Source organism: Tarenaya hassleriana, unplaced genomic scaffold, assembly GCF_000463585.1.
Source record: "Tarenaya hassleriana unplaced genomic scaffold, ASM46358v1 Cleome52, whole genome shotgun sequence".
In the NCBI taxonomy this organism is placed as follows: Eukaryota; Viridiplantae; Streptophyta; class Magnoliopsida; order Brassicales; family Cleomaceae; genus Tarenaya; species Tarenaya hassleriana.
This window is the reverse complement of record NW_010967884.1, coordinates 486690-513958: the sequence shown is the minus strand read 5'-3', so window position 1 is coordinate 513958 and position 27269 is coordinate 486690. Positions and strand designations below refer to the sequence as shown.

At 32.9% G+C, this 27269-nt stretch overlaps 2 protein-coding genes and 2 long non-coding RNA genes across 5 annotated transcripts in view; 2 read left to right on the top strand and 2 right to left on the bottom strand.

The window, feature by feature from the left end:
- Window positions 1-6538: 6538 nt before the first annotated feature.
- On the bottom strand, window positions 6539-8118 carry LOC104827639. Its single transcript, XR_773926.1, has 2 exons — window positions 7631-8118; window positions 6539-6790 (listed from the first exon to the last, which is right to left on the bottom strand). It is a non-coding gene; the product is annotated as an uncharacterized LOC104827639 (long non-coding RNA).
- An 8788-nt stretch (window positions 8119-16906) lies between these two features.
- On the top strand, window positions 16907-18203 carry LOC104827637 (homeobox-leucine zipper protein ATHB-7-like). The gene is made up of 2 exons (XM_010560841.1): window positions 16907-17479; window positions 17558-18203. Exons 1-2 carry the CDS (start codon window positions 17099-17101, stop codon window positions 17894-17896), a joined length of 720 nt encoding a protein of 239 aa, XP_010559143.1. The 5' UTR covers window positions 16907-17098; the 3' UTR covers window positions 17897-18203.
- Window positions 17808-18812, bottom strand: LOC104827638. 2 transcript variants are annotated; one of them, XR_773925.1, is made up of 3 exons: window positions 18626-18812; window positions 18290-18486; window positions 17808-17892 (listed from the first exon to the last, which is right to left on the bottom strand). It is a non-coding gene; the product is annotated as an uncharacterized LOC104827638 (long non-coding RNA). The 2 variants fall into 2 exon arrangements; XR_002024649.1 differs by having other exon boundaries at window positions 18290-18456.
- A 7682-nt stretch (window positions 18813-26494) lies between these two features.
- The window catches only part of LOC104827636 (cytochrome P450 78A9-like), a 2129-nt gene continuing 1354 nt past the window's right edge, over window positions 26495-27269 (top strand). Inside the window, exon 1 of the mRNA XM_010560840.2 lies at window positions 26495-27261. Within this exon, the coding sequence (XP_010559142.1) occupies window positions 26604-27261 (658 nt within the window). The 5' untranslated portion in view covers window positions 26495-26603. The remainder of the gene's footprint in view (window positions 27262-27269) is intronic.

The window sequence follows — 27269 nt, the reverse complement described above, 5'->3', positions numbered from 1 at the left end:
TATATATATATATATATATATATATATATATATATATATTTGTGTTTGTATATGTGTTTGTGTATATATATATGAATATATATATATATATATATATGTGTGAATGTGTATGTGTATGTGAATGTGAATATGTATATGTGTATGTATTTTTAAAATGTATATGTGTATGTGTATATGTATTTATGTGTATATATATGTGTGTATATGCGTATATGAAAATATATATATATGTGTGTATGTGTATGTGAAATGTATATTTGTATGTGTAATATGTGTATATGAATGTATGTATATATATATATGAATGTATATATGTGTACATATAACATATAAGTTTTATTTAAATTTTAAAAATGACGGATTTTTCCGTCGCTATATAATTGTTTTTTTGTATAGTAATTGTAACTTAACAATTAAACATATTTTTTTAATACTCGACAGTCGACATATATTTTTTTAACCGGGAGGTTCACTTGGGCCTTCGCCCCAACCTGCATCCCATGGACTCGGGAACAGTATTTAAAACGCACCTAACCACGTCTCACCCTCTCACCCCGTGGCTCGAGAATGAGACCTGGGACAGGGAGCCCACGACCACCCTCTCAAACCAGCTACATCACATCGGTGACGACTTCATGGAAAGAGACGAAATTAAATAACGGTTCTCCCTCCCCAATTCGAGATCGAACGTTTGACGACAACATGAGTCCATTAGGCCTTTTAAACTCATCACATGAGTCTAATCGATTTCTCAAATCGACTCACCTTATCTAACATCAAGTAAAGTCATTTAAGGAAGCACTAGGGCGCCTGATAGAAGAACTCAGAATTGAATACAAACCTATCAAATTATAAAACCTATTGTGATTCCCAAAACGCAATTTGTTTAGCAAAGAATTAAATGTGCCTTTGCATTTCGTGATTGCAGAAGACAAGTGCTAAGATATACAGACAAAGACTCCGCTAGTAGGCATGTTCAATGAAGCGTTGAGTTTGCTGATGTAACTAAGGGTGAATCCGCGATGAACGGGACACCGTTTCAGGATGAGATGGAGTTTGTCGAAGGTTGTTTAGCATTAATGGTGATCCTCTGAAGCAAATAGAGGATTTCCGGATCTATCTGGTTTACAACTGAAACCCCGATGATTGATCGGTTGAGGACATTACAACAGGAGAGCGAAAACGCAGCGTTTAGGTCGGGGTGGATAGTGAAGGAGGGTAAGACGCACATTTAACAACCAAAGTCATAGCTAGGTTAGGGTACAGGCGCAACATATAAGTTGTAATTCGACTAAAATCATAGGTCCAAAGGCAAAGTATAAAAGCTATTTGTTGTTGGCCGATTACACATTTCACAAGAAAAAACGAAAGGCAGCGAATAAACCAAATTAGTTTCTTCGAAAACGCATGATACGAAAAAGTATATAGACTACGCAATGCCGTACAAACATGCAGATAAAGGAACCATCTTTTCACGACGACATCCTCTCTCGCTTCAAAGGGAGACAAAAGTCCGAAGAGATCCGATTCTCCGACAAATTAACCCTAACTCTTCACCACTTTTTTTTTTCTCTAAATTATTTTTGGATTTTTCCTCCTTTTTATTTCCACCTTTTTTTTTCTTTCTCTTTGACAAGGATTTTAATGCGGAGCTGGTTTTCTCCAGGCAAAGATCTTTCGTTTTTTTTTTTTTTGGTTAACGACGAGATGTTTTGTCTATCAACTCGCTCGTTCCCTTTCTTGTTCATCAAACTTTATTACAGAGAGATTACAAATTTTTTTAATGAAATTTGGGTATATTTCTCAAAAAGGGGTGGTACATAGTCTAGGATCCCCGATCCACACTTGAAGCTTACGCTATTCGACCCTTACAAAGGAATACAGTACAAACTCATACATGGCTTATAATTACAAATCTCGGTTCAGATTGAGGGAGTACCACTGCTGGAGGAGTTCGTTGCTTTTGCAGTCGCGTTCCTGCGGGAGCGATAAAAGTGTGCTTCGTACTGATCGATCTAGACGATGTCGGAGCAGTTGTGCAGTGGTGGCAGAGTCCTGGAAGATGCAACAAAATATTTATTTTATTGAAGCCTAATCAACCCATTTCAATTACTATAACATTACAGAGGTTATTTACAGATCGGGACTTTGTTCAGGACGATCATTCAAACCGGAGCTAGAGATGATATTAAGTGAAAAAAAAAGGAGATTAAGGAGATGATTAACGATGGGGTTAACATCAACGTTGAAGACATTGAGCACGTATCATAGCTTTGATTCGTGGCGCAATTCAAAAGGTGATGTTAGCTTTTGGCCCAACAAAAAAAAAGATAATTTCATAGCGAAAGCATTGGAATCTTCGGTTTCGTTCGTCATTTGATGTGATTCGAATTGGATCGGCAGCAACGCGTTTTGGCTTTTCACATTCAACTTTATGCAATTGAATCAATCAAAGCTTTCGTTATTTCAATTTAAAACTGATATTATCAAACATACATAAGGAGTTTCTTTTCCTATTTTTATTTTAAAAACAAATATTATATACATACATATGCATATATTTTTTTATTTGAATTGATTTGATACAAAAATAGTTTGATTTGATTGCAAATTAAAGCAATTGGAGTAACTAACCACGTGTATTGCATGGTAAAGTGCATGTGGAATTTTAGTAATGGACGCGTCAAAGACATCTAAACTATTATACACTCGAAGAGCCATAACGCTAGGGTTTTGATGGGTACGCGGAAATAATGGTTTAACTTTAAAACGAATTATTTATTAGATGAGCACATCTAAGATACTATATGTTTCAGCAAATTTTGATTATTCGATATTCTTTTTTTAAGTAAATTATTTATGAAGAAAATACGAATTTTAAAGCGACAAATTAATAACAAAACAGATAATATAAAAACAAAAGATATTAAAATTAATATTTACGGGTGATTATGTTAAGACTAATATTAATTAATAATCTACTTTTAGTTTTAATGATAATATTAGTTATTATATTTGAGGGATTTTAGAACACATGTGAATTGCACTGCAGTCGCCTTCAAGAGACCCCATATTCAAGATTTTTTAAAAAACAAATAATGTTTAATAATTTTTATATTGATAAACATTTAAAATTTGTTATCATTTTAATATTTTTAACTTTTATTTAAAAGTAAAACTAAAAAACTCATCGCAATCTTTTTAGCCCAATTTTTGAAAAAAAATCATTTTCTCTTTCCATGTTGAGCATTCCGCATCCAAATATCAATATTGTACAAGTTATTGAATATTTTTTCTAATTTTTATAATTTCTATCATTATTTTTTATAAAAAATTATCATCCATTTTAATTTTTATTATTTAACGTTATTAACAATAATATTTTCACTTGTATTGTACATTTAATTTTTTAATTCAATATCAATGAAAAATAGATTCTAATGGTATGAGAGATTTAGATTCAATTTTTTTTTGTTAAACAAATAAAAAATATAAGTTCATATAACAAAATAGTATTCACGTGTTTTGGAGGAAAAATCAAATCTAACTTTTTATATATAGAATTTTGATATTAAATTTAAACTTTTCCAAGACATTCAAATTCCTTTTAAGAAAGATAATATTTTAAATAACCAGCCACTTACCTTTTTAAAAGTAAATTTGAAGAAAAACTTATTCAAAGTCTCAGTAGGATTATTTCCATATTAGTTTTTATAGCTCAAAATTTTAAAATTTATAATATATATATATAATTTAGTATCTATTTTTTTTCGTGAATCATTTATTCTCTTATTTTTTATGTCTTATTTATATAATGTACAGCCAAACAAAATAGAAGAATTTTGATTAGATTCTTTTAATAAGTATTACAATATCAGTATTAATTTTGAGATAAAAAATGCATAAAAAGATAAGATATTCCAAATATTTTTGAAAGTATTAACACATCCATAAAAACAGTTCTATATTCTATATTCTACTTTAGTCTTAAATAAAAAAATATGTTTTTAATTATTTAACTTAATCAATTATAACTTATTTTTGACTGGATTATATTACAAATATTAAGGGTTCCAATTAACATGTCACTCCTTATTTGGACTAAAGGTACTTACCTCCGGGATTCAAAAAATATTAAGTTCCAAAATCTACAAATATCTAAAGGTTAAATGAAATATATAGATTACTAACTATAATACAATAGTATCTTTTGAAAATATATGATAGGAAAAAGAATAACGCGAGAGAGAGAGAGAGAATATTAAGTTGAAACAAAGTCCAACATTTGAGACAATATTTTTATAAAAAATTAGATTATTTTATAATATGCTTGACAACATAAAATATTAAAAGAAAAAAGAAAAAAGAAAATGAAATGTTTGCTTGTAGACCTATGCCTGGAGTAGATGATGACTCTAAATTAGCTTTTCAATTAAAGTAATAATAATAAGGAATCTCTAACAGTTGAATTTGATTTTTGAACGGACGTAGAGAGACGGCCCACTGACCTCCCCATCTGTTGCAAATAACGAGACGAATCTCTCACAGTTTGAAGTGAAACTTTCAATTTGGGAACTTTAATTTAATTTAATATTATCTCTACTAACCTTTCGAATATAATCATTAACATCTTTTGTCTATTAATAATGGAAGCTACCTTTATATTGACGAATAAACATAAAATTTGTCGCTGTAAAATTTATTTAACTCAATCGAAATTAGGGATGGACGTTTTCGGTATTCGGTTTGAGAATGATTCGTTTCGATTCTTTCCATTTTATAAAGATTCAATTCGATTTGTTTCGGTTCGGTACGATTCAGTTCCCGCACCTCACCTAATGGAAACTTGACAAATTACAATTGCTCTTCTCTCTCTCATATTTACATAGAGTACATAAAATGAGTTGTAGCGTTTGACAACGCTATTGCATGTCCAATTTCCTCCGGACTATGAAATGGGCCGAAGTTTTACAAGCATGTTAGTAGCCCATTTTAGACCACGTGCTAAATTTTCCCAAGAAAACGCAAGTAAATATTATTTTACCTTGGGAAAAAAATATTATTGGAGAGATTTTCCCGGGCTTAGAATTAATTAGGGTGGGCGAACGCTTCAAGTTCGATTTATTTGCTAACGGTTAATTTGGATTTGATTATTTCGTGGTTTGAAAATTTATAATGAAAAGGTAATTTGATTTTAATCGGTTTCATTATTTAATTATTGTAATCAATTAATAACCAAATCAAATTTCAATTTTATTCGATTCCGCTATAATAGTAAATAAATCAAATTTCGCAACATTATCCAAGAAAAATGTAAAAAGTCTGGTTGTATACTATAATTATAAAAATATATGAACAATTCTATGAAATAGATTTTTCTATTTTGATATATTATATATTGCATATTAGTCGGCAATATATTGCTGGACTTCTTTACCAAAAAAATATATCTATATATTAGTGGACTAACGGTTTGATTCGATTTATTCGGTTATTGATTAATTTGGATTCGATTAATTCGAATTTTGAGAATTGGGTTTGGCTCGGGCTGAATTTTGTGACTGAATCTTGGATTTGTTATTGGTATCAAGTATATTCAATCGATCATTGATAACTAATGATGTCACTATGATAAGAGTCCACGCCCATTTTGTATGTAAATTTGTAATATGCGATTTTTTAATTTTATGAATTATAACAGCGGGCCTCAAATCAGCGAAAGCCTGATTTTATTATAATACAAGCGAAATGTGCCGATTTCGAAAATCACTTTTTTACTAATATGTTCTCCTTAATTCTAGTGGATATATATATACACAGCCATATATATATATATATAACTATCGGCACAGGCTAGGGGTGGCCAATTCGGGTTTCGGTTCGGTTATATTCGGGTTCGATTATTTCGGTTATAGAAAAACTATAACCATTCGGTTTTTATATAAATTCCGGTTCGGTTCGGTTATTTTTCGGTTCGGTTTTGATAAAAAGTTCAATTTTCCAAAGAAATTGTCGGTTATTCTCTCGGTTTTTTCGGTTATTTTTTATTCGGTTCAGTTCGGTTTCGGTTTTTCGGGTTTAAGGAAATCATAACCGTTCGGTTTTGATGTCGGGTTCGGTTCGGATACGGTTATATCTTATTCGGTTCGGTTCGGTTATTCGGTTAATAACCGAAATGGCCACCCCTAGCACAGACAATAGACCGAAAAATAATAATGAGGTCAAATATTTCTTTGTTTTTTTTGAAGATGTCAAATATTTCAAAACCGACAAGTCTGGAAAATTGTGTAATCCGTCAAAACTTTTGGAATACGAAAAAGCAATTCGATTTACAAAAAGTGAATCGCATTTATTTTTTTATTGCAATATTTGATATATATATATATATATATATATATATATATATTCCGTTTATTACTCGCTTTTTCTTCTTCTTGTTTCGTCACAAAGCAACAACGTTCTCATTTGTTCCAGAGGCTAATCCCCTTCCCTTTCTGCGTGGCGTTCGCCATTTTCTTAGAAAATTAAATAAAACTAATGTTACGAATCGCGATATTTTTTATCATTGAATCGAATAGCATAATTCAGTCCAAAACCCTAACGAAACGCTATTATACATTACGCTATAAGGTTCGTACAGATCATTTCACTTAAAGGGCTGGCTAGTGATGAACAGCATGTTACACAAAAATATCTTCAAATACACTTAAATTGGCTCCCTTTGTTTGTTATGCTCGTTGTTAAGCTTCGATTGCGTTGAAGAACAGCTCTGCATTGGAATGATTCAGATCTGCAATGACTGTATTGGTCAGAATAAACCGTCGAATTATGTTATGTACATTAATTGCAAGTTATAATAAGCTTTTTAACCATATTTGGTGATCACTACATTCATTAGATATCCAAAGCTTATACCCACATACTATGATGTACTTGAACATTATCCAGTGGGCAAAGGTGGATAAGGTTGAGTGTCTTTCAACATGCGCGTATGTGTATGTGTGTATGTATGCATATATATATATATATATTAATTTTAACAGATAAATGTGCATTTGTTAACTAGTTAAATAAAAAAGGATAATGGGATCAATTTAACCAAATGGTTGATTACAACGCGAGTGATTCAAAAAACTAAAAAAACAAAATTGAAATCAAAGTTCTCTGCACAGTCGGGGAAAAAAAGGCTCTCAATCAACTAGCGAAAGAAACAAAAACAAGATATTAAACAAATATGCAGATTCCTTTCGCTAATCTCTGAGACAAGCTCACTGGATGTTTCGAGGACGGACATGATCCACGAAACCCTAGTTACGTAGTAAGAGAAAGAATTAGTTGGGTCGAATTAAGGTTCAGATCTAAGAGATCTGGGTGTTGGATTAGAACCAGACAGATCTGAGGAGGAACCAGACAAATAGACCATCATCGTGACCATAATATGAGATCTAGATCTTAGGTTAATAACGCTCTGACAGCAAGCAATCATGACAAAATCATAGCGAAGAGAAAACGTGAGAGAAAAAAAGGATGTAATGATGAACAACTTTTCTGCATCTCACAGGGGGGGGGGAGGAATAGAAAGTCAGATTCCCTCATCATTACCCCAATCTGCAACACATACAAAACCCACCTGATTTTTTTTTGTTTGGTCTCCAAAGAACTCGAACGCCCACCATACAAGCCCTCTTTTTCCCACCCTGAAAATCAGTGGCAAAAAAATCCGAATTCGATAAAGGAAAAGTGATAAAGTTCAAACCTTTACATATGGATTCCCAGATCGAAACCCTAGAACGAGGCGGCAGAAGAAGGTACAAGGAGAAATAATTGGGGGGAATGAAGCCTGGTCCGACGACGCTGAAGCCCTTATCAGATCTCGAATCGAATCTCCGATTAGGTGTAAAAAAACGGAGAAACGATGCCATGGAGAAGAAGAGCAGAGTCCTCGAGCCAGACAACATTCCCCTCAAAAGAGAAACCCCCTTCAATTATTCCATCAGCAAACTAATCTCTAGGGTTTTTTATTTAAATCTCCCTCTTATCTCTTCCGCCCCCCATGAGACCCGGCTGAGTCCAAGGGGAAGAGAGAGAGAGAGAGAGAGAGAGAGAGAGAGAGAGAGAGAGAGACTGTGGTGATGAAGGGAGAAGTGATGATGAAGGGAATGATGAGAGGAAAAAGGGGGTTTTATGAAGAAAGTGAGAATGTGGAGAACCAAAGCTATAAAAAAGACAAAATCATGGGTGCCAGACCCCACACCGATTGTGACCACGACCCCTCTCTCTCTCTCTCCCTCTCTCCCTCCACAGATATATACACACACATACATACAATGTATATACGTATATATGCCTTTTCAAGTTTCAAGATCTCACAGTAACATTGGATTTACTTTTTGAGACATATCACTGGATTCCCATTACTGTGTTATTACTTGTTCAAGGAAATTTTCAAAAAAAAAATCATATTTATCCCATTCTTCTTCTTCATTTGCTTCCTTCTGTTTAGTACATTATTTGTTATATGTGACAGTGTTATCATCTGTTATATTATGTTACAAAGAATAAATTGTATCAAGTACCACTGGAAAAACTTTCAACCGTTGTAGTTTTTTTTTTTCTGAATTCCCCACAATTTTATAATTCATAATGTTGGGACGTGTATTAGATAATATTTTATGCACATAATAATCATAATCTCTGCAAACATGTTACAATATTTCAATATGATAAATCTTATATCATTCAATTTACATACAGAAGATATATATATATATATCTCTAGCAAATTCAAACCATAAGAAACCGAACATTGGAGTAATTAATTTGGGGCGAAATTGAATATCGATAACAAGTAAAAATAACGGAAATGGGAATGAAAAAGAAAAATAATTGAAAGGTGGAGAAGGAATCATAAAGGAAAAGGAGGAGGGTCTGTGTGTAAAGTGAGTCAGGGGAGTGGTTGAGTTATTGATCTGCCCGATATTAGCATCCCGCATTTATTGTCCTCCACCTTTTTTTTCCCTTTCATTTTATTTTTTAAAGTTTATTATTGCATTGCCACCATTATTAATTTCGCCCTTTCATTCAAATTTTCAAACTTTTGCAGCATTACACCTCTCCTCTACTTTAACAACGATTATTTTTTTATGGTCGTAATTAATTTCTATATTTGGGGTTTCCGGATCGTCGTGTCGCTGGCCCGTTTTCATGGGCGACTCTTTGTGGTTTAGGTCAAACCCAACAACCCCTCCCTCTCTCTCTCTCTCTCTCTCTCTCTCTCTCTCTCTCTCTATACCTTTTTCACGCCGCTTAATATATAATATTGCTTCGTTTATTTACAAATATGAATATGCATTTTCATTTTCCAAATTCCAATCGTTTTTATCGATGCTGTCAGATTCATATTTTCTTATATAAATTCGAATAATTGAAGACAAATGCGTTGCGAAAAAAAAATTTGTATCTTGATCTACACCTGTATCCGGAATCTTGATATAGTCCCTTCATTTCATAATAATTATTAACGTTTTAATTTTTTTTAAAAAACTGTAAGAAATAATATATACATTTATGTAATAGATAAAATATATTTAATATTCATTAATTTATTGGAATTTATTAGTTTTCATTAAAGATAAAATTAAAAATTATTTTAAGAATTTACATAAAAAACTAGTATAACATCCATTTAAAAAACAAAAAATTTTACCTACCGATTAAGAAATGGAGGGAGTAACTTATGTATCAATAATTACGGAGATAAGTCACATATAACGGAGATGAAAGTCATCAAAGTGTATATAACGGTCGACGTTAAGTTAATATGGAAGAAACCAATTAAGAATGCTGTAATTATTATTGTTAGGGCTTATGATTTTCATGCAAAACACATAAATGAACTGTCAGTTATGTTTCTTACGCAATAATTAAGCTCAGCAAAATCCGTGGAGAAAAAGTTTTATCTATTATTTTTAAACCTTACACAGTTTCATTTTCTAATTCCATATATTTATTATTGAGAAATATCGAGGTAATCAATTATTTATACGTCAGAAGCGTTTTTCGTGAGTTTTTCTTTTTACCAACCTATATAAACAGTTGTGTGTCTAGCGCCTCATAAATCATTACTAAAATTATATAATATAAGGTCTATGCGGTGATTAGCACTTTATATAATATATATAACCAAACAGCTGGACAAAAAATAATTGCCGTATTGAAGAACCCTAATTAGAAACCACGTTTAGTGTTTTTCCTGTTAGTGTTTTGTCCGATTACTTTAGATTCCGTAGGATCGTTATGCATATATATGCATATGTATGTATACGGAATTATGTATATATATGGACCGTTGCGGTGCAATTTAATAAAGAAATGCATTAATGTCTTTATATTATATACATTTGGTACATCAATACAGTATTACAGGCGGGATAAAATACGATAATTTATTTTTAAAAGCGTAGAGTGCCCGCGACATGTGCTGCAACATTTGTTAGTTTGCTAATGTCCAAGAAACCACATGAATTCCCGCTGTTAATACGTACGTATATGTTTCTGATATATGTACATAAATATGTACGTACGTACGTACGTGAGAGAATACGTATACTGTGCATGAGAATGACAAATGGAGAAGACGATTCTGGCTTCAGATTTCAACGTTTTGACAGTCTTCGAGAGTTGTGTCTGAGGGAGTAGAGAGAGAGAGAGAGAGAGAGAGAGAGAGAGAGGAGAGAGAAACAAGACGTGAATGTCAAATCCCTGCATCTCCGAACCCACGTTGTCGATTCTCACATTCCTTTATTTTATTCAAAAAATTTAATTGAATTTTTATTTCTGCTCACTAAATTAATCTTAATAGTTAAACCGTCGAGACTCATTTGCTCCACTGTTTTCAAATGGTTTCACATCTTAGATTGTATTGTACCCCCTCATGACTAATTCAAATCACTTTGAAACATCATGTGTTTAGTTATCTTAATCATGAATTAACATTTCATTATACCATGATTAGATACGTGTGTAATGATGCTATCATATGTTCTAGTCATCTAGAAAATTCGGGGTTTTTTTCGCATGAAATTTTTCAGATATTTATACCATGTTTTTTGTTTGATTGATTCAAGGAAAGAAATTGGTCAAAGTTTTCTAGGCAATTGGTATTTGAAAACAAATGTCATAATTTAGCCTATTGTATTGAATCGTAAGGAGATAATGGAGCAGGTTTTATGGTTGCTTTGTTTTTTATTTATTATCAAAATATATATTCAACTTATTTTCTTAATAAAAATGACTACATTTTTCGAACTAAAAAAGCTTGAACTGTCGATAACGATGAATGAGTTTTAATTTTGTTTTTTTTTACTATTCGATATAGAGAAAAATAAAATAAGAAAGGGGGGTTCAATTTCAAATTATACTAGTAATTAAAATAACACCAAGAAACTCCAATCGTGTTTAGCTATTTCTTATTAAAAAAAATAGGAGGAAATTAAGTATTTAATAATGATGGGAAAAAATAGATAGGGGATAGCATTGTAATTAGCGAGAGATGAATGAGGAGTACAACTCATTGAATGCCCTCTTTCTCTTTGTTCGTATTCTCTGTCTTTCATTAATTTCTCCTGATTCCAACTCATCTTCTTCACTTTCTCTCTCTTGGGGGGTCAAAGCAGAAAGGCCCGGAAAATAATTCATGGCGATTATAATATTCAACCATCTTTTCATATATATATATACATATATGTATACACATTATGATTTAAGATGCAACCTTTTTAAAACTTAAGATTGAAGGGGGGGGGGGAAGACTATTCAATTTCCGTATTAGATGGTAAGTGAAATATAATAATTTGTTAAAATAGAAGGAAAACGTGAAAAACGAAATAAGAAAAAAAGTTACATGTGTGGAACTCAGGCTACACCATTTTTAGCTCCTAAAGTTATATGAGACCCATTGATGGAACCGAACCCCTTCTTGTCAACATTACTGTTGTTTTTACCTACATCACCCTCTTTAACCCTTTTATTTACTTATTTATGCATATATACGTGTATATATATAAATTTTAAATGTTTGAATATAATTTTGTTAGGAACGATATTAAAATATTGATATTAATAATTATAATAAGAAAAAATAAAACTATATCATGACATCTTGGTCTCTTGAGAAAAAAGATAAATGATTTGTGATTGTAGAATTAAAACTGCAAAAATTTGAAATGTTAAATGTCTCCTTTCTTGAATTTTTATAGTATATTAGTTACAGATTAAAAATAATAATTTATTTTTAAATGTTTTAGATAAATTGTTTAATCATTACGAGTTTTAAGAAATCTTTAGTTTGTATCAGTTATATTTATATATTCGATTTTAATTTTTTAAAATATTTTTTATTTTAGATTTTAAAGACTTTAAGTTAGAGAACAAATAAAATTTTATCTCTTCATATTCTATCACAATTATAATCTTTTAATAATTATATATCCATTATTGATAATTAGTTTGATTAAAAAAATCCATAAAGTTTGGGGTCTCGTGCACATGCTATTAGACGGTAGTGTCTATATATATATGTATATATTACTTCTGTACACTCGAATTGACGTTAGATACATTCTAGTAGTTGGGCCACTGTCGGCTGCTTGAACATTAAACGGGCTGAAAAGGGCCATCAACATTGCGGATGGGCTGTCCGAACGATCCAATAAGAACAAAAAAAGAATTTTTTTAATTAAAAAAAAAAAGGAAATTTTACTTTTTGAGTTTTTCTGTTTTCTGTTTTAGGTAATAATAAAAATTTGAATTCTCAACGTTGGGTTTATAGTTTAGTGCGGATGGATCATCTATTAACTGTTAGTTTTTCTTTAGATAGTTGATAGAAAAACAAAGGAAAGAAGATGGTCAATTAATTGGTTTGGTAATGGAAGTGGATCGGGACCTAAACCCAAACGAGGCACGTGACAAATAAACAAACCCTTGTGTGTTATAAGATGGGTCGGATCCAAAATCAACGGCTCGGGTCCGACCAGGGCAAACACCATCTCACCTAAACTTGGGTTTCGGCGTCCTACTATCGTACGTACGTGTCCAATATATATTTTTTTTTATGGTCAGGATAGTTCTCCGGACCTTCGATCCGACCATATCCATCATAAGTCGGAAACAGTCTTTATATATGAATTATTTTGGTCCAGAAATTACATACCTCTCTACCAATAGAATCGAATTCAGAGTTTTAAGGATGACTTTGTCACTTCTCAACCACTGGACCATCAACTGTTGGGTTTGTCCAATATTTGCACAGTTGAAGGAAACTATTTCATTTCCATGCAACTATTTTAAGAAAAAAACAATCTAAATATAGTAAAGATTGCGATATCCACCAATATAAATTGGAAATTTCATAAATATATTCTAGATTTTTAACTCCAATAAAAAAAAGTTAGATAAATGTTAGGATTATATCGTCTTAACAAACCTCGGAAACATTGAATAACTCCTTATATATATTGTTAATGTTTTACTTCTTATAATGTTCGTCGTTAATTAAGAATATGATGAAACAAATCCAAGATTTGGTGGTTCAATTGATAAAGGATGGAACAAAACTTATTCTTAACCAAGATTCGAATCTTCATTTAGAGACGGTTGACATGGGTTTTTTTTCAGAATTTTAAATGTAGTTTGATCGAATAGGTGAACTTTCGAACTATTAAAAAAAAAATAGGATGGAACCCTTTGTGTTCAGATCATATCTAAGTGAACAAAGCATGTCTGTATGGATAAGTATATTCCGTACTGTAGATATGTTCCACGTAGGGGTGGCCAATTCGGGTTTCGGTTCGGGTTCGGTTATTTCGGTTATAGAAAAACTATAACCATTCGATTTTTATATAAATTCCAGTTCGGTTCGGTTCGGTTATTTTTCGGTTCGGATTCGGTTCGGTTTTGGTAAAAAGTTCAATTTTCCAAAGAAAATGTCGGTTGTTTTTTCGGTTATTTTTTATTCGATTCGGTTCGGTTTCGATTTCGGTTTTTCGGGATTAAGTAAATCATAACCGTTCGGTTTTGATGTCGGGTTCGGTTCGGATACGGTTATGTCTTATTCAGTTCGGTTCGACTCGGTTATTCGGTTAATAACCGAAATGGCCGCCCCTAGTTCCACTCAGGGAAAAGCAATAAAACGACCACTGGTTACATATACTACGGATAAAATTCACGTCGTATCATTCACCGTCCTTGTCAACTCCTATCTTTTTGTTTTTTTTGCCCCCTTATTTTCTATTATTTTAATTAAATTGTTTTAATTTAGGTTTTTTTTTGTTGCAAATGTTTATTTATTTTGTAAGAAAAAAAACGAGCTGCTTTTTCCCAATTGCTTTAGGGTAGCAGTTGAAGGAGTAGGGTAAGATTGTTGGCCATTAGAGTTGCATGCGATAGAGATAATATAAATTATTATATTCCTTTTGATGATAATTATATATAACTATTGATAACGTCGAAGAAATTGACCAGAGTGCTTCGGAATTTTTATTTTCCTAAATTAAAAATTAAAATTAACGTTTTGGCGGTGAAAAATGTGCTATATAAATCGTTTCGACCAGTTTAAAATATTTTAAACGTAAGATTCTGACAAAGCCTTTTATATTATCAGAACAGGAGCTCGCTCAAATGCACGTAAAATAAAAATACTTGAGATTTTTATATTTTATGATTATAACTAAAATTCATATCTTTGATAGTATTAAATAAAAGTTCTGAAAATCTAAAATTTATATAGAAAATGTAATACTGTCAAAAATTTAGAGGGACACGCGTTTTTAGGTGAGGAGATTGTAAGGAAGACCGAACAAGACAAGGCACCTATTTTTTTTTTTACAAAGAAACCAAAATATTAAATTTTGCAAAGGAATTGTCATCTCATACGGCTCTTGTAAAAAACAAAAAAACCCACGATATTTATTTCACCCGACACGTGGATTTTTGTCGAATAAAATTTCCGGGCACAACCACAAATCGACCGCCACGTCAGCAAGATCAACTTGTCATTCCCAAACAAGTGGCACTTTCTATTGGTTGATTTCGACAGCTTCCTCTCTAAAATTCTAAATCTCACTCATTAAAATTCTATATTATGAAATAAACATATTTCTTCTAATCGAGCCACGTTTGAGGAAAAAATAAAATAAAATATTCGCAAACTTCTTAATGATTTTAATCTGATCCGTGTTTTACAATCAATTTATGAATAATTTAGAAATTAGAGAAAAATGTAAGTATTTCGTATATGATTATATAAAGGCGCCGTATAATATGTTACAGATGGTCCGATGCAATTTGTTGGTGTGTTTAATTAGTCAAAAGAGATTTCCGACAAGCAAGGTGAAACGTAACCTTAAACTAATCACAAAACATAAAAAGTTTCTTTAAGAGAGTAATCATAATATTTGGTTGCTTTTAGAAAAAAAAAACTAATGAACGATATTTATTTGATAATTTTTTAAAAAAATATCAAAATAAAGCTTTTATAATAACTGAAATTTGCAACGAATTTCAACAAGTGATATTTTTGAAATTTAATATTACTAAGATGCGTTTGGGTCAAACTTGTACACATTAAAACGGGTTAATTTTCTGTCGGTAGAACGTATACAATCTAATACGTTAGTAGATATTCGCAGTTATAATCTATGGTTAATATTGATTTTTTAACAAGGTTTAAGAATTCAAAATATTGGTTAATATTGATTTTTGGATCATAAACAATTAATAGAACGTTTAGTTACGCAATCTATATCATATATAATAAAAATGCCTAAAGCTGCATTGATTCAAATAAATTTAAACATGCATACATTTCATGTCATTAATTTTCGGTTCCCTTTCAATAAATATGATAATCAAATACATCAACAATCGATGACAAAAAAAAATCTATATTTATATAGTTGTATTCCATTTTAAAATCAACAAATGTCATAATTATTTTGGCGCGTTACTAAGTTCAACACGTGGATTTTAACCGTCTTGTAACTTATATGTGCGACTAATTAATAAATCTACATTGTAACTATCTGACCGCCCACAGAATTTTTTTTTGTTACGATGGGAAACTCCTATCCTACAACCCTTCGGGTCGGACACCGCACACTGCAACGCCTCTCAACCCATGGGTCGGACGAAAACGGTATCAGGACAATATCGCTGATCTGAGAAAACCCACCGGCACGCAGAGCAGGTAAACCAGCCTCGTAAAGCTGACCGGCTCAAGGGGAATACCATACCTGAGATTCGAACCCACAAACTCATGGAAAATGGATTGTCATTAACCATTAGGCTGGGAACTCCTCCGCCCACACAATTTTGGATTAGTGCAATTAATTAAGATTAAATTAAAAGAACTAAAACCCTAATGACAAGTCATGTTAGAACGTTTATCACGCACAGCCGACCTCTGAATGGAGTGACGACAAAGGAATCATCATAATATATTATTATCCTATGATTTCTGAAACACTCGTCGTGCGATTATGATCTGTGAGTTTTCTTTCACAATTTCGCTACATGATAATATTAAGATCATAATATAATAACAATATATTACACATCTATGGCTTGACTTGGATGCAGCATAAACTAAGATCATATATATATATATATATATATATATATTGTAGAAGTAGGGTATGATCTATAATGTAAAATATTATCAGTAGTTGGATTATGAGTTTACACGAACTGAAACGCGACTAAACGAGTGACAGAGACGACGGCTCTAGAAGTAGCCATGTCGAGCCACTGATTGTGGAAATTATTTATTATTTATTTCCTTTTTTATTTTTCTAACAAAATTACTGATATATACCCTATATATATATATATATATATATATATATATTAATTTGCAACAGGCCCTACAGTAATACATACACTGATACACACACACATTTGTATATAAAGGGGCCAATACCACCATCACCGAGATTCCAAAGGAAAAAAAATCGAAAAACCTCTTCTTCCAGAACTTGAAACAGCAGAATTTCCATCAAGACTGATCCAAACGAGAGCCCCAAATATTCAAAAACTTCAATCCATGTCGGAAAGAGGAGAATATTCTCCTCCGGCGGCTATTCCGGCGATGTCGGCCGTCCCTCTTAGCTGCATCAGCGAACTCGCAGCGATGACCGTGAAGAAGAAGAAGTGCAATAACCAGAAGAGATTCAGCGATGAACAGATCAAGTCATTGGAGCTCATGTTCGAGACAGAGACGAGGCTTGAACCCAGGAAGAAGGTTCAACTGGCCCGAGAACTCGGGTTGCAGCCGAGGCAGGTGGCTATATGGTTCCAGAACAAGAGGGCGCGTTGGAAATCCAAGCAGCTCGAGAAGGAGTACAACATTCTCAAAGCTAATTACAACAACTTGGCTTCCCAGTGCGAAGCTCTGAAGAAAGAAAAGCAGGCTTTGGCTTCTGAGGTGTGTGAAGGTTTATCTTGTTATTTGGATTATAATTACAGAGAATAGATTTCTGATGAAGCTTTGATCCATGTCCAGTTGCAGAGGCTGAACGAGCTGATGCAGAAATCGCAGGAGGAAGTGCAGTGTTGTGGGCAAGGCGCGGCTCTAAGCAGCACGGATCATGAGTCGGATAACGGCGAGAACGCGAGGTGTGAACCTGAAGTGAAGCATGAGAACGGACCATGGGCTTTGTCCGACGACGACAACAACATCAAGGCAGAGTATTTCGGGCTCGATGAAGATCCAGACCTTATGGGCATCGTGGAACCAGCTGATAGTTGCTTAACCTCATCCGACGACTGGGGAGGGTTCAAGTCTGATGCCCTTTTGGACCAATCGAGCAGCAGCTATCCATGGTGGGATTTCTGGTCCTGAAAGTTGAAAAAACAGATGCATATGAAGAATGATTCGGCGGGCTATGAGGATCGGAACGTTTCTAAAGCATTATAAACAATATCAGAAGGATTGAGCAGAATATAGAGACGTTCCACAGACTCTGTTCGCTATCCAGCAAATGGGTTTGTCGCTCGCACGACTTTACAGGGATTTAGAGCTGAAAAATGTTACCAACAAAGCAGTCAACACTTTGCGTTTGTGTATAAACTCTCTCTCTCTCTCTCTCTCTCTCTCTCTCTCTCTCTCTCTCTCTCTCAATCCTGCTTATGTGCTCTAGTGTTGTATACATTTCACATGTTGTAGCTAAATCAGACTAATAAAAATTAAGGGGCGGAGTGATAGAACACGAGATATGGACTGAAACTAACTGACCTTCGAAGAATCTTACAGAGTGTGGGAACACATTCTTTAGGGCATATGATGAACTGGGTTAAGATCCACCCGACAGAAAGAGACATGGATATGGGATCTGAGTACTGAAACTGAAACCAGCAATGGCGGCGGTAGGGATACGAGAAGAAAGGCGAAGGCATGGAACCCTGAAATCTCCCGTAATCCTTCAGAACAAACTCCAACAGTACAATTGAAACGCAGATGTAATTAAAAAAAAAAGAACAAAACAAGATTATGTCCTCAAAAGTGTTTTCCCGGGGAAACAAACAGGTAACAGCAGATTCAAGAGATGGGAAAACGGAAGTGATTCCTTACTCGTCGGTCGATCGATTCATGGCGTTCAAAGATCTTCCACGAAGATCCCGCCGTAAGAACTTAGGTCTCCGGAACTGAAATCTTCTCCAAGGTCAAGGCTTTCTCCACATTTTCAGTCAAATGGTGGATCTTTCAATTTTCTGTATACATGGCTTCGTGATCGGGTTTTTTACCCAAATAACCCACACTTAGGTCGCATCTATTTCACCTGTACACCACCGAAAACATAACACATTTTTTTTTTCTTGTGAAAAAACGAAATTACCTTTAATGAATTACGATATTTATCCGTTCGAAAACAACTTCGTTATTACGAATTCGTAATTAAATCTAAATATAGTTACAATTGATTCTAAAAAAGGTGTAAAAAAAATCATGTCTTATTTTAGTTGTATATTAGTTATATGTTAGTCGTAATAAAGTCGCAAAAAATTAAACGAAAAGGGTATTTCGGACTTTTCCAACCGAAAAGTGGATTAAAATTGAAAAAAAAAAAATTTCTTTTTCGGTGGTGTACACTGAAATAGATGCGACCCAAATGGGTTATTTGGGTGATTTTCCCTTCGTGATCTCGTTTTCTCCGAAATCTCCATTGCAAGCCTCGTCTGGTTCTTGTCCTACGACGCCGTTTTGATCCATTGTGTGAACATACACTACTAAAGCCCATTCGAATCTTTAGCCCAATGGAGTTTACTTTAGGCCCATTTCCTTAATAAACGATTATTAGGCCTTGTATGCGTCGATCCACGTGAATTCATCTTATTCGGAGTTCGATCTTTATAGAAATTGCAATGATTAACGATCAATATAGAAATTGCAATGATTAACGATCAATATAGCAATTGATGGGATGTGGACAAGGTCTTGTGGCAAATTTAAATTTTTAAAGAAATAATATTTCTTTTTCCGGCTAGACTTCTTCCCTTGGCCATGCATGCAGAGAGGAAAATATTCTCTTTTCCATATACAAAAATTAGCATAAAGTCATAAATAAAAATGTGGACGCAATAGAGATATATACACACACACATGCGATCTTTATTGGTAAGATTCGTTTCTATAAAGCGGGTTATTGTATCCTCTAAATCTAGCTCAAACTTAGACCCTTTAACAAGGACTTAAAATTCCATTTATTTAATTAATTGGATCTCATATATATATATATATAGAGAGAGAGAGAGAGAGAGAGAGAATGGGAGAGGGAATAGATGCTAAGTTCATGCTTGGAGAATTTAAGGTGAGACACACAGATATATATATGCAAACGCAAGTGGAGGGTGTGTGACTGTTAAGACACTTCTATCAGAATCAAATCTTCGCAGCTACAAAAAGAGATTGAATATATATATGTGTATATATATATATATATATGAACTTTAAAGAAATCAAATTCATTATGTGGCTTTTTTTCTATAAAAAAAATAGAGAATGGGAATCCTGGTACGTCTCAAAATTTTATTTATTGTCATGATTATCATTAGTACTATATAAGAACAAGTTTTGAATCTAGTAATAGTATGATTCATGTAACACATTGAAAAAAACGAACGACATCGGAGATGCCATGCATGCCCATGAGAATATCAATCATATTACATTTCCCCATATCGTACGAAAGATCCCTTTTTTTTCTCTTCTAGTAAAGTTTAATAAGTGGAAACAAAGCTGTTAGATTCCTTCTTTCTCCTATTTAATACAAGTCTTAACATTATATAAATGTATATTCGCGTTTCCATGAAAATAACAGGTTGTGACATATCCTACCTACTCTTTCATTAGATCTTCCTTCTTTGGTAAAACTCAAGCATGAATTTATATATATATATATATATATAACCTAATTTGGATAATTCAACCGGTGAAATTGGAACGTAAAGCATCTGTTCCGTCCCTAGTTCGAACTTTAAGTTGGGAAGAGAAACGTAATTTCAATCACATAGCTTACTTCCGTCTCTATGATTAGTTTGGGTCTCGGTCCATTACACCAAGTTATCCAATTGACTATCGCCTATGGTGTTGAGAAGTTGACCATGCACATGAAAAGAAGAAGTAACTGTCACATAATGCTTTGAGAAAATTGTAGCTCATTCTCAACTTTGTTCCAATTCACACGTTTCATATAAAAGATCATAAATTCACTTCCACCATATCATTAGGTACGTCTAATATTTTCAAAACAACTCATTCATTTGAAAGATATGGGTGTCCATTATTCAGCCAATACTTGGACACGTCGATTATAAAAATATCACACAAAAAAAAAATAATATAACAAGAGAATCATTAGATATTAATCAAAATTAATAGGATTGAGTTTGTGTTGCTAGTTTCATTATAAATCGAATCAAATATATTTAGCCATTCTCTTTTTCTAGGATACGAATTTCTCCTACTACGCGTTAATTAATAAATTGATACGAGATCAAGAGTTATCTACATTAACAATTAACATTATTTTAGCTTATTTAGTGGAAGATCAATATTCTCTAAATCTCGACGTAATGCTCCAAATATTTTATAAATATTATAAATTTTAGTAGCCATCAATATTTTAATTTGATTCACTCAAAAGTATACTGTAGTGGCGACAGAAGTATGAATGTGATCCGTACATATATCTGAACAAGAGTTGAGGTAGACTTCAAAAATATATATTCTCTGGTAGTACGTATAAACATTTCGAGAGGAAAAAAAAAGATTTAAAAAGGGGCGACATAATTTTGCAATTATTACAGAATATTTTGACATATAATCACGAAAAGTTAGATTGAGAACGATTTTGATTTTCTGAAAGTAGATATATATACACTACAGATACACGTAATACTCCTGTTAAAAAGGATATATACATACATATATATAGCATCTCGAAAAAATAAATTATATGCAAACAATGAGGTAGGCATTGGTCATATGTTGTTTTTTTTGAAATATAACCTGACATGTGTAAAAAAATATATAGCATTTATAACTGAATGTGACTTTTTGGGTGGAAATTTTAACCTTAATAGTTAATAGATAAGAATAACTAACAAATAATACAAAATTTTAAAAACACATATAGAGGCCTACTAGTAGATGTAATGCATCTGCCTATGTAGTGCATGAGAAGATGCACTCCCACAAATTTGGCTGTCTAGATATGTTTCCTTGATAAATTGTGTGTGTAACTATATATATATATATATATATATATATATATATTATGTGTGTGTCAAAATTTTAAGATATTTGTTCACCTTTGACATTAATTCTTGAAAGAAAAAAATATATATGGTAATTCGTTCTCTATATATTAATATTAGTTGGAATATATATTTTTTTGTATCAAAATTAAGAAAATAGAACCATACCGAACCGGTTAACTATATTTCGGTTCAATTCGATATTATATAAAAAAAATTGTACCGTAGCAGATCAAACCGAATAACATACTGTACTAATTTGATATAAATTTTATAATATCGAATAAACTGTTTCCAAATCAAATCATTAAAATTCTGAAAGAAATTCTTACTCCTGATAATGCTCATCATCGTCACTCCAATTCCATTAATTATAAAATAATATTTCCTGAATTTAACAATTTTGTGACGTTAAAAGGGGAACAAAAAAAAACAAAAGATATGGTATAATATGTTTATAAAATGGTCGGGTTCCTCTTGGTCGCGTAAATACCATATCTAATCTAATTGAGGATTCGATATCTCCAAGGTTATTCCCTGCAAATGGTTAGAAATCCATTGGCGTTGATGAATCCATACAAAGTTTTCATGAAATTTATAAAGTACAATGCTATGTACCTATGACGACAGTCCACTTCACAATATAAAGGAGTAGTTTAATTAGTCTTCGAAGACATAGTTTAATCACTCCCTAATCATGATTATGGAATTAGATCACGAACGGACAAAGGAGTCCATGCGATTTCCTTAGATATAATCACCTTCGTAAAAGTGGATCATTTTTACATAAAATTAAATTGTTTTATTTAATATTTTAATTACAAGCTTTCAGCTGAATAGATCGAGCTGGGACCCACCCCAAATTGGACACCACTTGGGTTATAAAGTCCAAAAATATTCAGAAATCTCTTTAATGTTTAAACATAAATTCCAAAAACTATTATATGGGCGATGGCATCTCTTCGTGTACTTTCACACATCCACATATATGCATATATGTATAGTGAGAGTGGGCTATGGCGTAATAGTCTTTCATCCATATACATATGTGTATATATATATATGCTTAAACATGTTTTTGTATTAATATATGGTAAAGTTACATAATATTTCCTCATCAAATTGAAAATCAAACATGACAGCAACATAACGACGAATTGGAGTATACATATTGCTCGGCTGCTCACTTTGCCCCTTCTAAAAGGGCAATTACAAACATGAATGATACATACCGAATGTCCGTACATAGATTGTATATATCGATGTCGATTTTGTCTAATATGAAATCAATTTACGGTTGAAAATAAATTCCTTAATTTTGATCATGAAAAATGACGTTTTCTACCGGCTGTAAAGATCAACGGTCAGGCACTTCTCATCATGCGAGACAAGAAACTCTGGCCGTCGATGGACCAGATAGATTAGCTTTGTGTTCACGCAGATCATGTGGGCTGTCTGATCTATAACTGAAATGACAATTATATCCTTCATTTAAACATCACACTCGGTTTCACCGGTGGATATTGTCGTAACTCTACACACATTATGAACACGCCACGTGGCAAACATTTGTTAGAGACGAACACGTGGCAGGCGTTTTTTGATCCGTCGGATACAAAATAGATCAACGGATATGAAATAACTGGTACAGACTACTAGTGTGTACACGACCGCATCTTAGCCGACAACATAAACGCAAACACACATCTGTCCGAGGAGAATGTCTTCCCCACGAGGGGGGGGTCAATCCCTGGCTGAAGCCCTTGCCTAAAGGTCAATTTATTTTATGTTTAATTAGCATATAATCATATTACTATTTTTCAAATAATTTCGTATAAATATCTAGTATCCAATTAATATATCATTTGTTTAATATCCCATATATGCAGATAAGCAAAATACCTCGAATGTTCTATCACCATAAATATTCTATTACGAATCTTTCTACACACGGAAGAATATTCTAATTAATTTCAAGATCGCACATTATAGTATTTACATATTGTCGGGAGTAATATGCGGAGGAAAATACCGGTATTTAAATATTACAAGAATGTTGTTATATATATATATATAATTTTATTATTTACTAATCTTGATTGTCCCGTTTTTTTTTTAATAATTCCTACAAAGTTCAGCAGACAACGAATTGACATTTTCTTGTTAATTATATATTTTAAACTTAATTTACCAGTTCCGGCACTGGAAATTTTAATTGTTGTGATGGGGACGTTGTCGAAATGTAACTTAATTTACATTCGTTTTCTATAAATATTATATATATATATATATATAACGACAGCTCATTTACTCTAAAATTAGAAACTATATTCAGAAGCAAAATAATAACGTTGCCAGCCATTTGGTTCATTCTTTTTTTTAAGAGTATGCTATAATGTAAGATGTGATGTATTATTGTTTAGCCGACAACTTCCTGTTTTTTTTTTTCAGAAGGTGGCTCACTAAGATTTTTACGGTTAAATATGTTAGATAAAGAATAATGTAAAAGTCAATAAACCAATGAGAAAGAAATACAAATACTCAAATAAAATCACAACTGAAAAGAATAATATATGTTGGAAATGTGTGATGCGAAATATAAAACTATTCAGCAGTTTTGTATAAAAATAGACAAACAATATAAGAGTCGAATAATTGAAAGGATAAATTAAATCAAATATTAATATCTGATAAAGTATTGCAAAAGACATCGTGTAAAAGGATTATTAGTAAAATATAATTTTTTTGGTTGTTTAAAATATGATAATTTTCAAGATATTTCCGTCTATTTACGTAAAAGAATAACTAAGTTTATTTTTCTATAAATATTTTTAAAGATTATTTTAACTCATTTATCCTTATCTAAATTACTTAAATCCGTATTTTTATTTTGTGATTTTCACAAACTATCTAAAAAGCAAAAGAGGGGAGAAGATAAGACGCACATAAACAAGCAATTGGAAAGGTTGATAATTGCTCCCACGTCTGAAATTTTAATACGGAAGAAATTGAAGATCGTTTAGTCCAAAGTCCAATTTTTATTTTTTTTCCAAGAACAAAGATAACCCCGGATATCGGGTACATAAATGTTATAAAATTTATTCTGAAATTGACTTTTTTATTTTTAATCGAATACAAATTTTCAAAGCCATTTAGTTTTAAATTTTATTTCTACAACTCGAAATATGAATTTCATGAGTTTTACTAAATTATCAAGACGCGTAGTGAGATATAACCTCCAAACACATATATTTTTGCAAAAAAAAAAACGACAATGAAAAAAATAAATATAAACTTGTGACTCTATGCATTTTTATGAAAAAAATATATTTTTTGAAAGAAACGAATGTTGTTTAAAAATAATTTTGGTAAGATTCAAGGAAACTTTAAACCGGCGATATGAATGAGACGTTCTTGTTGAGATCGACTCCCCTTGGAAAATTTTTAATTTAGACTTCGTTTACCGGAATCATTACTTTATCAATGTATATATATTTATTATTTTAAAATGTAAAATGTACCAAATTGAGTAATAATTTTTTTTAGCAAGCATTTGGAAATTGGACAGGTGGGCCCGACAAAAATATGATGCCACGCGAAGATCCAAGGAGATTCGAGAGTGAACCTCACGCGCCCATTCATTCCTTGAGTTCACCACCGCCTTCGCGCCTCGCGCATGGCGGCGCTCAACCGTTAAATCCCATCCGTGGCAATGTAACGTAACTGAATCGGCTAGTAATTATTTATAGTTAATTATTAACCGTTATACCATTTTTACTATTGATTCAATTAATAATCGGTTATTAATGGATATATGATTATGGAGAGAAGGATCAATACGTTACGTTTAGGAGTAACCATAAATGATATCAAATATAATATCAATTCAATGTGACACGTATGTTGATTGTTTATATGTCATAGAAAAACAAATGTAAAATAGATTATATCAAATTAATAAAAATAAATAAAAATGACCAAATTGAAAGCCTCATAATATACTATTATCATCTACATCGATACATATTGCTTGTCCTACTATTTACTTATAGTCTTATATATAAAGAATATTCATTTAAATAACCATAAAATATTAATATAGTTAACAAATTTTATATTTTTCAGAATTTTATTTGCAATGGTGATTTTCTCAAAATGTTATCATTTTAATCACCATAGTTTCACATCACTATTTTGTCCAAATATGTACAAATCATCTTTTGTATAGTGGTTCAACTTTTGTTTTCTTTTTTATCCATTTCCAAGGCCGAAAGCAAAATCATTAGTCGATAAATCTAAGCAAAGAAATGCCAATTATCTCATCGAGCGACTGAATATTTGACGATAATTTACGATCAATCAATTGCAAATTACAAAATTAGTATCAATATAATGGGGAAAACTAACTACTGTTTTAAAGGTAACAAATTTCATGCGTGCAAATATGCATTTTAAGTAAATATAATTTTACAAAAACAGTTACAAAGATACATTTGAACTCGTACTACTAGCTAAAAGAGATCAAGTAAGACTATAAAATTAAATTAGCTCATCAAAATTTTAAAAGCAGACGAAAAAAGGACAACCAATTAAAGAATTATTTTATTTACACACAAAAAGATATATCAATTGTTTGAAATAATTAATAAATAACAAAGCGGGTGTTCGGATTATCTATATAAATACCCAACGCATCCCTTCATCTTAAGCCCCACAGCCCAAAAGCCACTCTCCTTTTCCTCCTCTCTGCTTTCCTCTCTCTCTCTCTCTCTCTCACTTCCTTCATTTCCGCCATGGCCACAGAGCTCGATTACACAAGTTTGATCTTCGTTCTCTTCTCCAAATGCAGTGTCCTAACCCAAACCCACGTCGCTTTCTCTCTCCTCATTGCCGTCGCCGCCTCTTTCGCCGTCTCTCTGTTCTACTGGGCCCACCCCGGAGGTCCCGCGTGGGGAAAATACGGCCGAGTCCGTGGCCGAGCCATGATCCCTGGCCCACGAGGCATCCCTCTAGTCGGTAGCATGTCCCTCATGACGAGCACCATCGCGCACCGCCGCATCGCCGCGGCGGCGGAGCGGTTCGAGGCTAAGCGGCTCATGGCCTTCAGCTTAGGTGACACTCGCGTGATCGTCACGTGCGATCCGGATGTGGCCAAGGAGATATTGAACAGCCCGGTTTTCGCGGACCGGCCGGTTAAGGAATCAGCGTACTCTCTTATGTTTAACCGGGCGATCGGGTTCGCTCCTCACGGCGTGTACTGGAGAACCCTGCGTCGGATTGCGTCGAACCATCTGTTCAGCCCGAAACAGATCAGACGCGCCGAGACGCAGCGGCGCGTGATCGCGGCCCAGATGGTGGAGTCGCTGGCCGAGAAACAGAGAAAAGGACTCTGTTTCGTGCGTGAGCTGCTCAAAACGGCGTCGCTTAACAACATGATGTGTTCTGTGTTCGGGAAAGAG

Bases quoted from the DNA above. Each gene is read 5' to 3' on its own strand.
- LOC104827637 (XM_010560841.1), top strand. From the start codon at position 17,099: ATGTCGGAAAGAGGAGAATATTCTCCTCCGGCGGCTATTCCGGCGATG. The intron at 17,480-17,557 runs GTGTGTGAAGGT...ATCCATGTCCAG, and splicing joins AGCAGGCTTTGGCTTCTGAG to TTGCAGAGGCTGAACGAGCT.